This window comes from Belonocnema kinseyi, chromosome 4 (assembly GCF_010883055.1).
Source record: "Belonocnema kinseyi isolate 2016_QV_RU_SX_M_011 chromosome 4, B_treatae_v1, whole genome shotgun sequence".
Lineage (NCBI taxonomy): Eukaryota > Metazoa > Arthropoda > Insecta > Hymenoptera > Cynipidae > Belonocnema > Belonocnema kinseyi.
The window spans coordinates 961894-976124 of record NC_046660.1 but is presented as its reverse complement, the minus strand read 5'-3'; the positions used below and the strand labels follow the sequence as shown (position 1 = coordinate 976124).

Genomic DNA, 14231 nt, shown 5'->3' with positions numbered 1-14231 from the left:
ACAAAAAAAGTTCTCAGGTTCAAAAAAACATTCAGTGAACTGAAAAACTGTGGTCGGTAATATAGGTATTTAGCTGTGTCACATGCCCTTAAGTTGAAAAATTATCTCGTTGGTTACAAGTTTAATTATCTTGTTGAAAATTAATCTTTTTTTTATTGAAAATTCAACTGTTGTTACACTGTGAAATATTTTTTTATTGAAGGTTTATCCCTGGTTTAAAATTTAACAGTTTAGAGGAAAATACTTCTTTTTTTGGTTTAGAATTCATTTTTGAACAGAAAATGTAAGTTTTCCATTTTTTAGGATTGATATTTTTTAGTTAAAAAAAAGCGTTTTTTTTTTGTAAAAATTTTGAAACCTATTTTTTCTGTAGAAATGCATCAGTTTCGTTGAAAATTCATTTCTTGTTGAACTGTCATATTTTTTGTTTGAAAATTGAATTTGTGTCCTGGTTTGTAGATTCAATAATTTAAATAAACTTTTATCTATTTTTTGAGTGAAAAATAATTATTTGTTGGAAATTCGTCTTTTTGGTTTTAAAGTTCTTTTCTTTTGTTGAAAATGAACATTGTTGAAATTGTTGAAAATGAAAATTTTTTTTTTTTTTTTTTTGAAAATGAAAAATTATTCAAAGGTGGATAAGAGAATTTTGAAAATCTCACGCGTCTAACTTTTCCGGGAGTGGGGTCTTCTTATTCTACTTCGTTCTGTTTATTATAGAGTTTCAGTCTAACACTGTTAAATAATTAATGAGCTACTGCTTAACATATTTAAAATTCCTGAATATTTCTGAGCTAGAAAAAAATGTATATTCAACCGTTAATACAACCTGAACAATAATAATATTGTTAAAAATCATAAATTCTTACATTCTTTTAAATTCTCCTAAATTCTGTGATATTCTCGATTATATAACCTGAACTTAAATTCTCGGGAATTTATGAACTCTAGCCGAGAATTTAAAACGTGCCGTGAAGCAGTGAATTGTCTGACCGACTGAGTGAGAGTGTGAGAGAGTGAGAAAGAAGGAGAGAAGGAAGGAAAGAAAGAATAAGAAAGAAAGAAGGGGAGCACTCACTGGGAGCGTTGGAGAGTTGGTTGGAGAGTGGGGAAGGGAAGGAGGAGTTTGGCCTAGCCGGGAACCTTTTGTAAAGTAGTGTGGCGACCGCCTCGCAAGACAGACAACCGGCGGTGTCTCTACATGTCAAATTTCGTCGCGAAAAGAGTTCGCGAGTGGTTGTTAATAATTCGCTTGCGTGCATTAACTTACTCAAAAAGGTCTTTTCACGAAGGGCGTGAAAAAACGTGTCGTGTGCGGTGGCAGATTTTTCCAAGAGGCGAGGCGTTGGGTGCGCGCTAAACAAAGATGGCGGACGACTCGAGGGTAGATCGTTCTGACCCGGAATTGCGTATCCTCTCTGTGGACAGGAACAGTTTCAACGACTCAACAACACAGGCAGAATGGACCTCGAAAAAGCTCGTGTGGGTGCCACACGAGAACCAGGGATTCGTCTCTGCAGGAATCAAGGGCGAGCGCGGCGACGAGGTCGAGGTGGAGATCGCCGAGACCGGCAAGAGGATCCTCGTCGCCAAGGACGATATCCAGAAGATGAACCCGCCCAAGTTCGACAAGGTCGAGGACATGGCAGAGCTCACCTGTCTCAACGAAGCCTCCGTCCTACATAACCTCAAGGACCGCTACTACTCCGGACTCATTTACGTGAGTACAGCATCATCCTTATTTCCTATTTTACCACTGCTATATTTACTACCTCATCTCCTGGGAGAAGCCACAGGTGTTTCAAGTAATACCAGAAGTACTTTATCTGCAGTATTACCTTAAAGGGTGGAATTTGCCAAGTGCAAGAGCCGGGCGAAATCTGTTCTAACCTCAAAATTCTGCCCGGGTCCTCAGTTACACTTGTGCAAATTTCATCGTTTCAAGAGAGTCACATTTGTCAAGCGGTTTTTACTGGGTCTGAAAAGAGTGTTATTTTCAATGTTTGTGAGGGATTTGAGTTTTTAAAAGTATTTTTTCAAAGAGGCGATCTGCCATTGGCTGCGCGAGTTTCCTAACCATAAAGCACACCTACTCTCACCGAGTCAGTTTCATTTTTCATTGGCGGAAAGTGAACCGACGAGGCGTTGTAATGCGGAATTGAGAGTGTTTTTTTGCAATGCTTCGGTCTTGATTTAAGAAAAAAATGCACGAAGAAAATCGCCGGGTTTCTAACCTCTTCTGATTTTCTTGAGACAATTTCCGGAGTTTTGTTATCAGGGATAAATGAATATTCAGACTCTGAACTAAATTGTAGAGGTTCGCATCCTGATCTGTCATTTGAGCAACAAGTAAAACATTCCTCTGTTCCTCTTTTTTGAAACCCAGTGAGAAAGTCAAGATGTTTTTGTTTAAAATTTAATTCTTTCTGGTTGTAAATTAATCTACTATTATGTTTTTGGTTCAGAGTTAATCTTTATTGTTTAGAAATTCAATTGTTTTGAACATTCGTCTTTTAAGATAAAAAAATTCATCCTTTGGCTGAAAAGTAATATTTTTTGGTTGAAATCTCGATTCCTTTTAACTAAAAATTCACTCTTTAATCAAGTATTCTACTATGTTGTTGAAAATTGTACTATTTTGTTAAAGAAAATCTTTTATATTGAAAATTTAACTGTTACGTTAAAAATTCTAAGATTTTGATAAAAGGTCAAATCTTAAGGTGAGAAATTTAACTGTTTTGTTGAATATTTATCTTTCAGGATCGAAATTGTTTGTTTTGGTAGAAAAGTAATATTTTTTTTTTGATTGAAATCTAATTTTTTTTAACTAAAAATTCACTCTTTAATTAAAAATTCTACCATTTTTGTTGAAAATTTAACTATTTTATTAAAACGTCCAATCTTTTTTGGTAGGAATTTGGAACAAATTGTTTCTTTTGGTAGAAAAGTAATCTTTTTTGTGAATGAGATCTAATGTTTTTAACTAAAAATCCGCTCTTTAATTAAAAATTCGACTATTTTGTTGAAAATTTCAATATTTCTTTAAAACTAATGCTTTGTATTAAAAATTCAACTATCTTGTTAAAAAGTCAAGTCTTTTTTTGGTCGGAACTTCATCTGTTTTGTTAAATATCCATCTTTAGGCTCGAAATTTTTTCTTTTGATAGAAAATTAATATTTTTTGGGGTTGAAATCTAAATTTTTTGAATTAAAAATGCACTCTTTAATTAAAATTTCTACTATTTTGTTGAAAATGTAACTATTTCTTAGAATGTAATGTTTAATATTAAAAATTCAACTATTTTGTTAAAAGTCAAATCTTTTTTGGTCAGAAATTCAATTGTTTTGTTGAACATTCATCTTTTAGGATACACATTTTTTCTTTTAGTAGAAAAGTCATCTTTTTTTGAGGTTGAAATTTAATTTTTTTAAATTAAAAATCCACTCTCTAATTAAAAATTCGCCTTTTTTATTGAAAATTTAACCATTAAAAAGTAATACTTTGTATTGAAAATTCAACTGTCATGTTAAAAAATTCACATATTTTGGTAAAAACTCAGATCTCTTTTATTAGAATTTCAACTGTTTTGTTAAACACCCATATTTTAGGATATAAATTTTTTCTTTTGGTAGAAAATTAAACTTTTTTGGGGTTTAAGTATAATTTTTTAACTAAAAATCCACTTTATTTAAACAATTCTACTATTTTGTTAAAAACTTAACTATCAAAAAGTAATACTTTGTATTGAAAACTGAACTGTCATGTTAAAAAAAGAACATATTTTGTTAAAAAGTCAAATCTTTTTTGGTTGAAAGTGATTTATTTGAAATTGAAAAGTGTGCTACTTTGTTTTTGGAACAGAATGTTTTGTTGAACATTCATTTTTTCATTGGAAATTCATCGTTTAGTAGAAAAGTTTTCTTTTTTTGGTTGAAAGCTAATTTTTATAAACTAAAAATGGACTATTTAATTGAAAATGCAACTATTTTGATAAAAAGTATTTTTTGTTGTTGAAAGTTTATTTGTTTTTTTTTGCCATTCTTCTTTTTGAATAGCGAATTCATCATTTAGTAGGAAAGTTATTGTTTTCGGTTAAAAATTCTACTATTTTGTTAAAAAGTAATTTATTTGTTGAAAATTTAACTGTTTTGTTGTAAAAACAATTGTTTGGTTGGAAATTCAATTTTTTTGTCGAAAATTCAACGGTTTTGTTGAACATTTCTCCTTTTGGATTGAAAATTTATCTTTTGGCGGACAAAAGCTAATTCTTTTTAATTAAGAATATTATTTAATTTAAAATTGTACTAGTTTTTTAAGATGTCATCCTTTTTTGTTGGAAATTCACCTGTTTTAATCAACATTCGTCTTTTTGAATTAGAGATTCATACATTGGTAGAAAAATAATCGTTTTTGGTTGAAAGCTTATTATTTTTAACTAAAATTCTACTATTGATTTCAAAATTCTAGTATTTTGTTGAACATTTCTCTTTTTGGATAAAAAATTCGACCTTTCCGAATGAAAATTCATCTATTTTGGTTGAAAGTTGTTTATTTTTAATTGAAAAATGTACTTTTTGGTTAAAAAGTAATCTTTTTAGTTGAAAATTCAACTGTTTTATTTATCTTTTGCTGGTTTGGATAGAAAGTTCGTTCGTTTAGAGTAACAATTCACTTTATTTGGTTGACAATTCTCTTTCTAATTAAAAAGTCTAATATTCTATTTTTGGTTTAGAATTAATATTTGTTTGGTGGTAAAGTTAATTATTTTGCTGAAAATTCATCTATTTTGTTAAAAAGTCATCTTTTTTGTGGAAAACTTAATTCTTTTTGACTAGAATACTACCATTTAACTGCAAATTTTTTTCTACAATTTGACAAAATACCATTGTTTTTTGGTTTATAATTAATCTTTTTTTTTTTTTTGGTTGAAAATTTAACGATTCTATTGAAAATTCAGTGTTTTGTTCGTGTGTAGAAAATTCAACTATTTGTTACAAAAATCGTGAAGAAAATTCAACTATTTGTTACAAAAATCACGAAGAAAATTGCCGTAATTTTTTAACTTATGATTATCTTGAGAGAGTTTGTGGAGGTTTTTTATCTGAAGGAAATGAATATTCAGACTTTAAGAGCTAATATGTTTATTGCAAACGAAAGTACGTGATTCAAATAAAAGATTTATGAAAATGTTGATTTGAATAAAAAAAAAAAAATCAGAATACACTTTGTTTTATTTAAACAAAGCTTATACTTGTATTTAATCAATTTTGTTTGATTACAACCAATTTTCTTCAATTTACACAAAATTTCTTCAATTCAAAAGTTTGTTTATTTTAAAAATATTTATTGGTCAATTAAAATACATTTTGTTTGAATCAAATAAAACGTTTATAATTCATAAGAAGTTTTATATTTGTTGCAATATTTTTATTAGACAATTGACACAAAAACTCCATTTTTCAGCTTTTAGCCGAATTATAAACAAAATATGAGTGGCCTCGTATTCTCGCCTGTACAGTATTCAAAAAAATAATATTTTTATTAATTAAAAAAATTTTAATATTTTGAGATTTTTGTTCTTCAGGTTTTTTTTTATCCAGATATTTAAAAGTATAGTTTTTTTTTTTTTAATACAAAAAACAATTATTCTCAAATTGAAATCTAGTTGTTTTTTCCTCGATTTCTTCAAAATTATTTTACAATGAAAAACATTATTATGTGTTATTATTATTATTATTGAGCAAAATGAAAAAAATGCATTTTATTACAAAAAATGAAGTTATATTTTATGTTGGACAAAGTAGGAGTAAAATGTTTGTCCTACTTTTTCCTCTTTTTTTAAATTCTGTTTGTTCGAAAATCCGAAAATCAGCTCAAGCCACCCTAACAACTTGTAATATAAATCCGATTTAAAGACCCCATGAATGGGATCGATTATCACTGCGGTCAGGTGTAATTGAGGGTAAAAGTTACTGACCCTATCTAATCTTTTTCAAGAATTTTACAAATTTTTAAAAGAAAAATCTATTCAATCACTTGAAATGTCACAAATGAATTCATTCAGTTTAAAAATGCGTAATTTCCAAATATTTTAGATACTTGAAAAATGTTCCATTTTCATTTTTTTTTTAAGCGTACATTTTCAATTTGAAGTATTTTAGGTGCAATTTTAAACAATTAAATCAACTAAATACTAAAAGCGTTTGAATGTACAAAGTTTGGATAAAACGCGTTTAGGTTGATCAATTTAATATAACTTAATTAATGATTTTCAAAACTAAAATTTTATTCAATTTAAGAATATGAACAATAATTGCTTTTACAAGGCCTATTAGCCTTATTAGTTAAATAAAATGAAACGTACGATTGAAACTTTATTAACTGTTTTCAATATTTAAATAATTTCAAATTAATTAATTTATAATTAGATTCTTTTACTCGATCTCAAATCTTATTTAATAATCTTTTTTTCTTCTATTTTGTTGAAGGGTCGTTCTTTTGGGTTAAAAATTCAACTGTTTTGATTGGAAATTTTACTATTGGATTGAAAATGAACAATGAGCAAACTCGTCTCTTAGATTTGAAAATTTATCTCTTTGTTTAAAAATCTAACACAAAGTTTGGAAATAGATTTTTTTAAGTTGAAAATTCAACTATTTGGTAGAAAATTAATCTTCCTAACATTGATTTTTTGTTTTGTTTGAAAATACCACTATTTTGTTGAAAATTTGTCTTTTGGTAGAAATGCACTCTTTTTTATATTCAAAATACCACTGTTTGGTTCTCCATAAACTGGAAGCAGTAAAATTTTTTACTAATTCAAGTTAGTGACTAAATTTTAGCTATGAATCAGCTTTTTTTAATGATAAATCACTAAATATTATAAATTTATTAATAAAAACAATTGATTCCTAGCTAGAATTCAATCATTGATTAAAATAGGTAAAAAAATTACTGATTCAAATTTAGATTTTTTCAAATTATTCGGTTCAGGATTCAACTATTATATCTTTTTCTTTTAGATTTCGTTTTTGTTTGTTTGTTAAAGATTCAACTATTTAGTTGAGTAATGAATTATTTTGTTCAAAATTAATTTTTTGTTTGAAGATTCATTATTTGAGTTGAAAATCTATCTCTTCGTTTAAAAGTGATATTCTTTTATTGAACATTCAGTTTAAAAAAAAAATTATTTTCGTTGGTAGTAAAGTTCTTCATGCATTTTGAATAAGTTATGGTTGTTTATTTAACAAAAAACGTGGTTTCGAAAATAAAAAAAAATTTTCTCAAATATTTTCGTATCGAAAGCATCGATTGATTTCTACGATTTGTGAATTTTTTGCGACCATGGACCCTAAGCTTCAAAATATATCTGTAGGTTTACAACAAATAATGGCAGCTTGAAATGAAACATTTTTTTATTAAAAATGTATTTTTTTGAAAGACAACAATTTTATTTCTATTTCCATGAAAATGTATACCAGAAGGTTTTTCGGGTCGCTGATTACGAATATGATGTTATATTTTCAAAATTCAAGATGGCGGATCCAATATGGCGCCCAACAATTTTTAAAATTGTTTAATTTTCATGGCAATTTTTACTAGCGGGTGTTTGGGTCGCAGATTACGAATATGTTATCAGAATTTCAAAATTCAAGATGGCGGATCCAATATGGTGAACAAAATAATTTTAAAAATAGCCGCCAAATCGGATCCGCCATCTTGAATTTAAAAAATCTGAAATCATATTCGTAATCAGCGATCCAAAAAACCACCTGGTATACATTCATGGAAAAACAAATAAAATTTTTGTCGTTTAAAAAAGTACAATTTTTATACAAAAATTTTTCATTTCAAGCCGCCATATTTGGTGCCTCCATGTTTTTTTTTTTAAACCTAACGATGTATTTTGAAGGTTAGGGTCCATGAACGCAAACAAAAACACAAATCGTAGAAATCTACCGATGCTTTTCGACCCGAAAAAAATTTTGTATTTTTAAAACCACGTTTTTTGTTAAATAAACAACGATAACTTTTTCAAAATTCTGATCACATAATTCGAAACTTCAGACTTAATGGGTTAGTATAGTATCTCCACTAATTGACAAATTGAAAATTGATTTTTGTTGAAAATTGAATTACTTTTCTTTTGTAAAATAATATTTTTTGATTAAAAATTCAATTGTTTTATGGAATATGAATTTTTTGTTTTAAAATGCGTCTTCTTTTTTGACGATTCAACTTTTTTTTTTGAGAAATTATTTTTAATTCAAACTAGTTTGTTGAAAATTGTTCTTTGGATTGATAATTAAACGATTTGGTGTTAAAAATTTTTTATTTCGAGCTGGAAATTTAACCTTTCAGCTAAATGATAAATTACTTTTTTTCAGAATTACCTTTCTTTTGTTTGAAGATTAGTTGAAACTTCAGTCCTTCTGTTGAAAAATTAACTGTTTCGTTAAACATTCTACTATTAAAAAAAAGGTTTCGTATAAATTTAATCTTCTTGCTTGAAAATTGATCTTTTTGGTTGAGAATACACCTATTTGATAAAAATGCATCTCTCCTGTTGAAAATGCAATATTTTATTTGAAATGAAATATTTTGCTGAAAATGTTCGAAATTTAAATTGGTTCAAATTGAATTTATTATATTAATCGCACTAATTTTATTTAAAAAAGTTTATTTCCCTCTTTGCGGGGAAAATCTCATTATTCTCCCTATTTTGGTGTATTTTGGTCTGTTATCGATATATTTAAAAAAAATTTTTTTTCTTTGCTACTTCTTGCAAGTTGTCTGAAATTTGAAATATTGTAGGTCGTCTAATATTTGTTGGAATACAGAAAATTAACAATAGTATTCAAGGAACTGGGTGGAATTTATATGAAAGTTTTAAACATAAATTCCTTTTCACTCACCTAAAAATTATGATTAATTACAGTGCCAGTTGTTTGAAATTCGCGCGTTCGCAACGGTAATTATGCAATCAGCATAAACCGGCGTAAGAAAATAACATGGAATGGTTTTAGCTGCTTTGGAGAAGCATGAAAATTCCAAGTACGAGTATGTGGCATAAGCAGGAAATCAGGATGGTCTTTAAAGCTAAAGAAAGCAAATTAGTCCATTCGGAAAAATATTTCTCTTGAATTAAAGAAATCGTTTCTTTCGCATAATTTTCTTTTTTTTTTTATTTAATCAGAAATTAAAATTAGAAAAATCATTTTAAAATTGAAGATCATTTTTCATTAGGAGAAAAAAAGATTTTTCTAAACCAAAGAAGTTTCTTTGAATGAAAAAAGATTTATGAAAATGTTTATTTGAATACAAAAAAAAAATCAGAATACACTTTGTTTTATTTAAACAAAGCTTATACTTTTATTTAATCAATTTTGTTTGATTAGAACCAATTTTCTTCAATTTACACAAAATTTCTTCAATTCAAAAGTTTGTTTATTTAAAAAATATTTATTGGTCAATTAAAATACATTTTGTTTGAATCAAATAAAACGTTTATAATTTATAAGAAGTTTTATATTTGTTGCAATATTTTTATTAGACAATTGACACAAAAAATTCCAGTTTTGGGTTTCTTTGAATGAAAAGAAAGTTCTTTTAGACAAAGGAGAATATTTCTTGGACAGAGAACAAATTGATTAAAATCTTTGATTAAAAAAAAATTCTTTGTATCAAAAGACAATTTTTGGACTCACAGAAGTTTTTTTTTTTACTGAGAGCGATCTAATATTTTACATTGATTTAAAGACATCTTTTAAAACAAAGAATCCTTTTTCTGAGTGTATAGTTTTGCAGGGCATGTGTGGCGCATTTAAACGAAGAAAATTACAGTTTGGTTAACGAGGTGGAGGAAGGCGGAGAAATTCGCCTGGATTGCCAGTAATAAATTTTGCCACAACGACCTTTCCCTCTTAAGCTTACAACGTACCTTCAATACCGGTCTTTCGTTTTCGTAAAGACCTGAAAAAAAAAACCTTGATGACAAGAACCGTCGCAATCGGTGCACTTAGATTGATATCAATAAAGCCGCCGAAATTATCGTCGTTAACATGTCTTTCGGATTTTAATTCCAAGGCGATTCATATGACTTCATTCCTATTTTGTTGGGAATTCTTTTCTTATTTTTAAATCGTCTTTGGGTAATTTTCTAGTTGATTGGACTTACACTTGTTTCAAAATCGCCTAATCCACTCTTTCCCTCTTTTTTTACTTTGAGAACGGTCAAATAAATTCTCTGAGAATTTCAGGATTTGTTTTAATTAATAGAAAATTGCATTTTTTTGTTAACTTTTTGGTTGAAAATTAAACTTATTTTTGAAAGTTTGTCCTTCTTATTTTAAAGTTTACCTGCTTTAGCAGACATTAAATCTTTATCGATAAAAATGCAACTGTTTGATTAAAAATTAAGCTATTATACTTTTTTCTTGAAAACCTCACTATTTCGAGGAAAATTTACTTTTTGTTGAAAATTTATATTTTGGTGTTGAAAAATGAACTGAAATATTTTCTGGATGAAAGATTCACTTATAAAAAAAATTTGTTTTTAATTACAAATTCATCTGTTTCAGAACAAAATTGATCTTTTTGGGGTAAAAATGCAACTATTTGGTAAAGAATTCAACTATTTTGTTAAAAATTCATCCATTTTGGTTGAAATAATTCGTCTTTTTTTATTGAAAATTCATTTTTTTTGTAGACACTTATTTTTTTGTTACAAAAATTAAAACTTTGATGTTATACTTAGTTAATGGCACTCTTTTTTAAATGAAAACTGAACTTTTTTTAAAAAATAATTCTTCTGCTTCAAGATAAATGTCATATTTTTTGATAAAAATGCAACTATTTCTTAGAGAATTCAACATTTTTGTTAAAAAATCATCCTTTTTCGTTAAAAATTCGTCTTTTTGGATTGAAAATTCAATTTTGTCGGTAGAAAATTCTTTCTTGTTAAAAAATTCATAGTTTGATCGTGAAAACTCGATTCAAGTCTTTTTCAACAGAAAATTGAACTATTTTTTGAAAATTTATGTTTTTGATTTAAAACTTCATCTGTTTTATAGAAGAAATTTCATTTTTTGTATGAAAAAGGCAACTTCTTTGTTAAAAATTGTTCTTCTTTGCTTGATAATTCAACTAATTTGTTTAAAACATTTGTTTGAATCGCTTTTTTAAGAAATCACTTTTTTTTGTTAAAGATTTATATTTTAAGTTGAAAAATGATCCCGTTGGTAAAAGTTTAATTATCTTGTTATAAATTAATCTTTTTAATTGAAAATTCAACTACTTGGGTCAAAGTTAAACTAAATTGTGAAATTGTTTTATTTATTGAAGGCTAGTGCCAGGTTGAAAATGTAACTGTTTAGTGGAAAATACTTCTTTTTTGTTGTTGTTTAGAATTAATTTTTTAACAGAAAAGCTACTTTTACATTTTTTTAAGATTGATATTTTCTAGTTGGAAATATTCTTTTTTGCGTAAAAATGTATCAGTTTCGTGGAAAATTAATTTTTTGTTGAAGTCATATTTTTTGTTTGAAAATTCAATTTTTTAAAAATTTGTCTTCTGGTTTGAAGGTTCAATAATTTAGATAAACGTTTATTTATTTTTATGAGTGAACAATATTTATTTGTGGGAAATTCGTCTTTTTGATTTTAAATTCTTTTCTTTTGTTGTATAAATTTCATTCTTTTTTGATTAAAATATAAACTATGACATTTTTCGTTGGTAATTTGTCTTTTTAGTTTGAATATTCAACTATTATGTTAAAAATTCAATTATTTTGTTGAAAATTTTAGTATTTTGTTAAAGAGCCGTCTTTTAAAGTAGAAAAAAAATTTTTTGTTTGAAATAAATTAATACATTAAAAACATTTAAATTCGTATATGAAAGACTGTTTTATTCCGCTTATAAAATATTCTATGTTAAAAATTTTAGAAGATAAAAATTCTGGTATTTTTGAATATTAATGATTTTAAATGAAAAATTAGTCAAAGAAAAATCAGAGAATTTTAAAAATGTCACGCGTCCAGCCAAAATAAAAAAATGTAGAGTATTTTCAAAATTTGAAGGAAAATAATTGTTTTCTTCAAATTTTAGAAATTTTTGTCAAAGTTTCTTATAGATGGGTAGAAGACTTAAAAATTATCCAAATAAAATTGTCCATTTCGATCAAAATTGATAGAAAGGTTATATACTTTTGAAGATTTTCAGAAAAATAGGGGAAAAAAATTATTTTTCTGATAAATTAGGAAATTTTATTTAGTTAAACTTTTCAATCAGACAACAATTCACAAAGTTTAAGCTTTTTCAAAATTTGAGTAAAAATTTGTAATGAGTATTAGAAATTGTTGTAAAATTTTCTGGCAAAAGTAAAAAAGGCTTGCAAATTATGCTAATGACATTTTTAAATTCGATGAAATTTCAAAAACTTATATGTTTCTCAATATTTTGAACAAAAAATGTCAAAAAAAGGAGAAAACAATTTTTTTTAATTGGTTAAGAAATATCAATCCAAATTTTTACTAGATATAAAATATATGCATTTCGAAACTATTCTTATGAAATTTCTTAATTAGACAAAATTTCTAAAATTTGGATCACTTTCAAAAATATGCAACTTTTGTTTTTAAGAAATCAGTTTATTTTCAATTGGACACAAAGTATCGAGCGCGAAGAGCGAGTTTTGTAATGAGAATGTAATCGTTATTTAATGACGATAATCGTCCTTTAAGTTATAATATTTATGATATTCAAGAAAGTGCACGCCCTAGACACGCTCAAATTTTTATTTTTATTTATATTTTTAAACGAATTTCTCTTACGTCTTCCTTTTTCAAGAAACTTATCCTTTTTATCGTTTTAAATTCAAACCAAATAAATAGAACCTAATAAGAAACACCAACTATTTTCGGTTGGAATTTAATTTCTTTTTCTCAAAAGTTATATTATTTTTAGTTGAAAATTGAATTGTTTTGTTAGAAATTTACCTTTTTTGGTTAAACATAAATTTCAACAGTGTCGTGGAAATAAAAGATTGAATAGGTTTTGGTTAAAAATGTTATTCTTTGGTTGTAAGCTCAAAAAATTTTGTTATGTGTCATTTTGGTTGAAAATATTTTTTTTTTGTTAAAAATGAATTTGTTTTCTAACTAAATTTTTCTTTTTGGCTTGAAAATTTTACAATTTGGTTGAAAATACAACTGTTTTTAGTTTTATTCAACTGTCTTGTTAAAAAGTAATTTTTTGGTCGAAAATTCAACTGCTTTGTTGAAAATTTCTCTTTTTGGATACAAAAATAGGTCCTTTTTGATTAAAAGTTAATATTTTTTGGTATAAAATTAATCTCGGTTTGAAAAATTAACTTTTTTGTGACAAACTTATCTTTTCGGGTTTAAAAGTTATCAAACTTTTGTTTGTTGGTTTAAAATAATTTGATTGTCGTTGAAAAAATTATTATTTATTTGAAAATTCAACATTTCTATTAAAAATTCAACAAATTTGTTAAAAAAATCGTATTTTGTGTTAAAATCTTAATTATTTAATTGAAAATTAACTTTTTAAGTTGAAATTCTTATTTTTGTGTTAAAATTTAAATATTCTGTGAAGAATTTATCTTTTTGAGTTTAAAATTCAAGTATTTTGTTGAAAATTCGTTTTTTTTTTTGGCTTAAAAATTCAACTATTTGGTGAAAGTTACATTTTTGGTTGGAAATTCACTTTTTTCGTTTGAAAGTTGATCGTTTAGTTAAAAATTTATATTTTTTGATTAAATTTTTTATTTTTTTTTGTAGAAAATCCTTTTTTTTTAATTTTTCAAAATTCATCAATTCTTTTGAAAATGTGTTTGGCTTGAAAATTTAACAATTTGACCAAAAATTCAAGCGTGTGGGTAAAAATTCAAGCATTTAGTTAACAATTTAATTATTTTATAGAAAATTCTTTTTTTTTTGTTGGTTTGTTGAAAATTCGTCCGTTTGGGTTGAAAATTCTAGGTACTATTTTATTGAAAATTCATCTTTCTGGGTTTAGCTATTTGGTTGAAAATGAAATTTTTTGTTGAAATTTCAAGTGTTTTGTAGAAAATATTTTTGGATTGAAAATTCCATATTTTTTTCATAAAATTCACTACCTTAATTAGTCTGTTTTATTTGGAAATTCACAAATTTGGTTAAAAATTCAGTTTTTTACAATTCAACAATTCTTTAGAAAATTGGTCTTTTT

General features: G+C 26.3%; 1 protein-coding gene across 3 annotated transcripts in view; it reads left to right on the top strand.

Moving 5' to 3' along the window:
- The window catches only part of LOC117171671 (myosin heavy chain, non-muscle), a 180284-nt gene that overhangs the window by 27302 nt on the left and 138751 nt on the right, over positions 1–14231 (top strand). Inside the window, exon 2 of one of the 3 annotated variants that reach the window (XM_033359183.1) lies at positions 1429–1720. In XM_033359183.1, coding sequence (XP_033215074.1) covers positions 1429–1720 — 292 coding nt within the window. Of the gene's footprint in view, positions 1–1152; positions 1721–14231 lie in introns of those variants that run through there. The other 2 variants (XM_033359184.1, XM_033359182.1) reach the window with 2 other exon arrangements.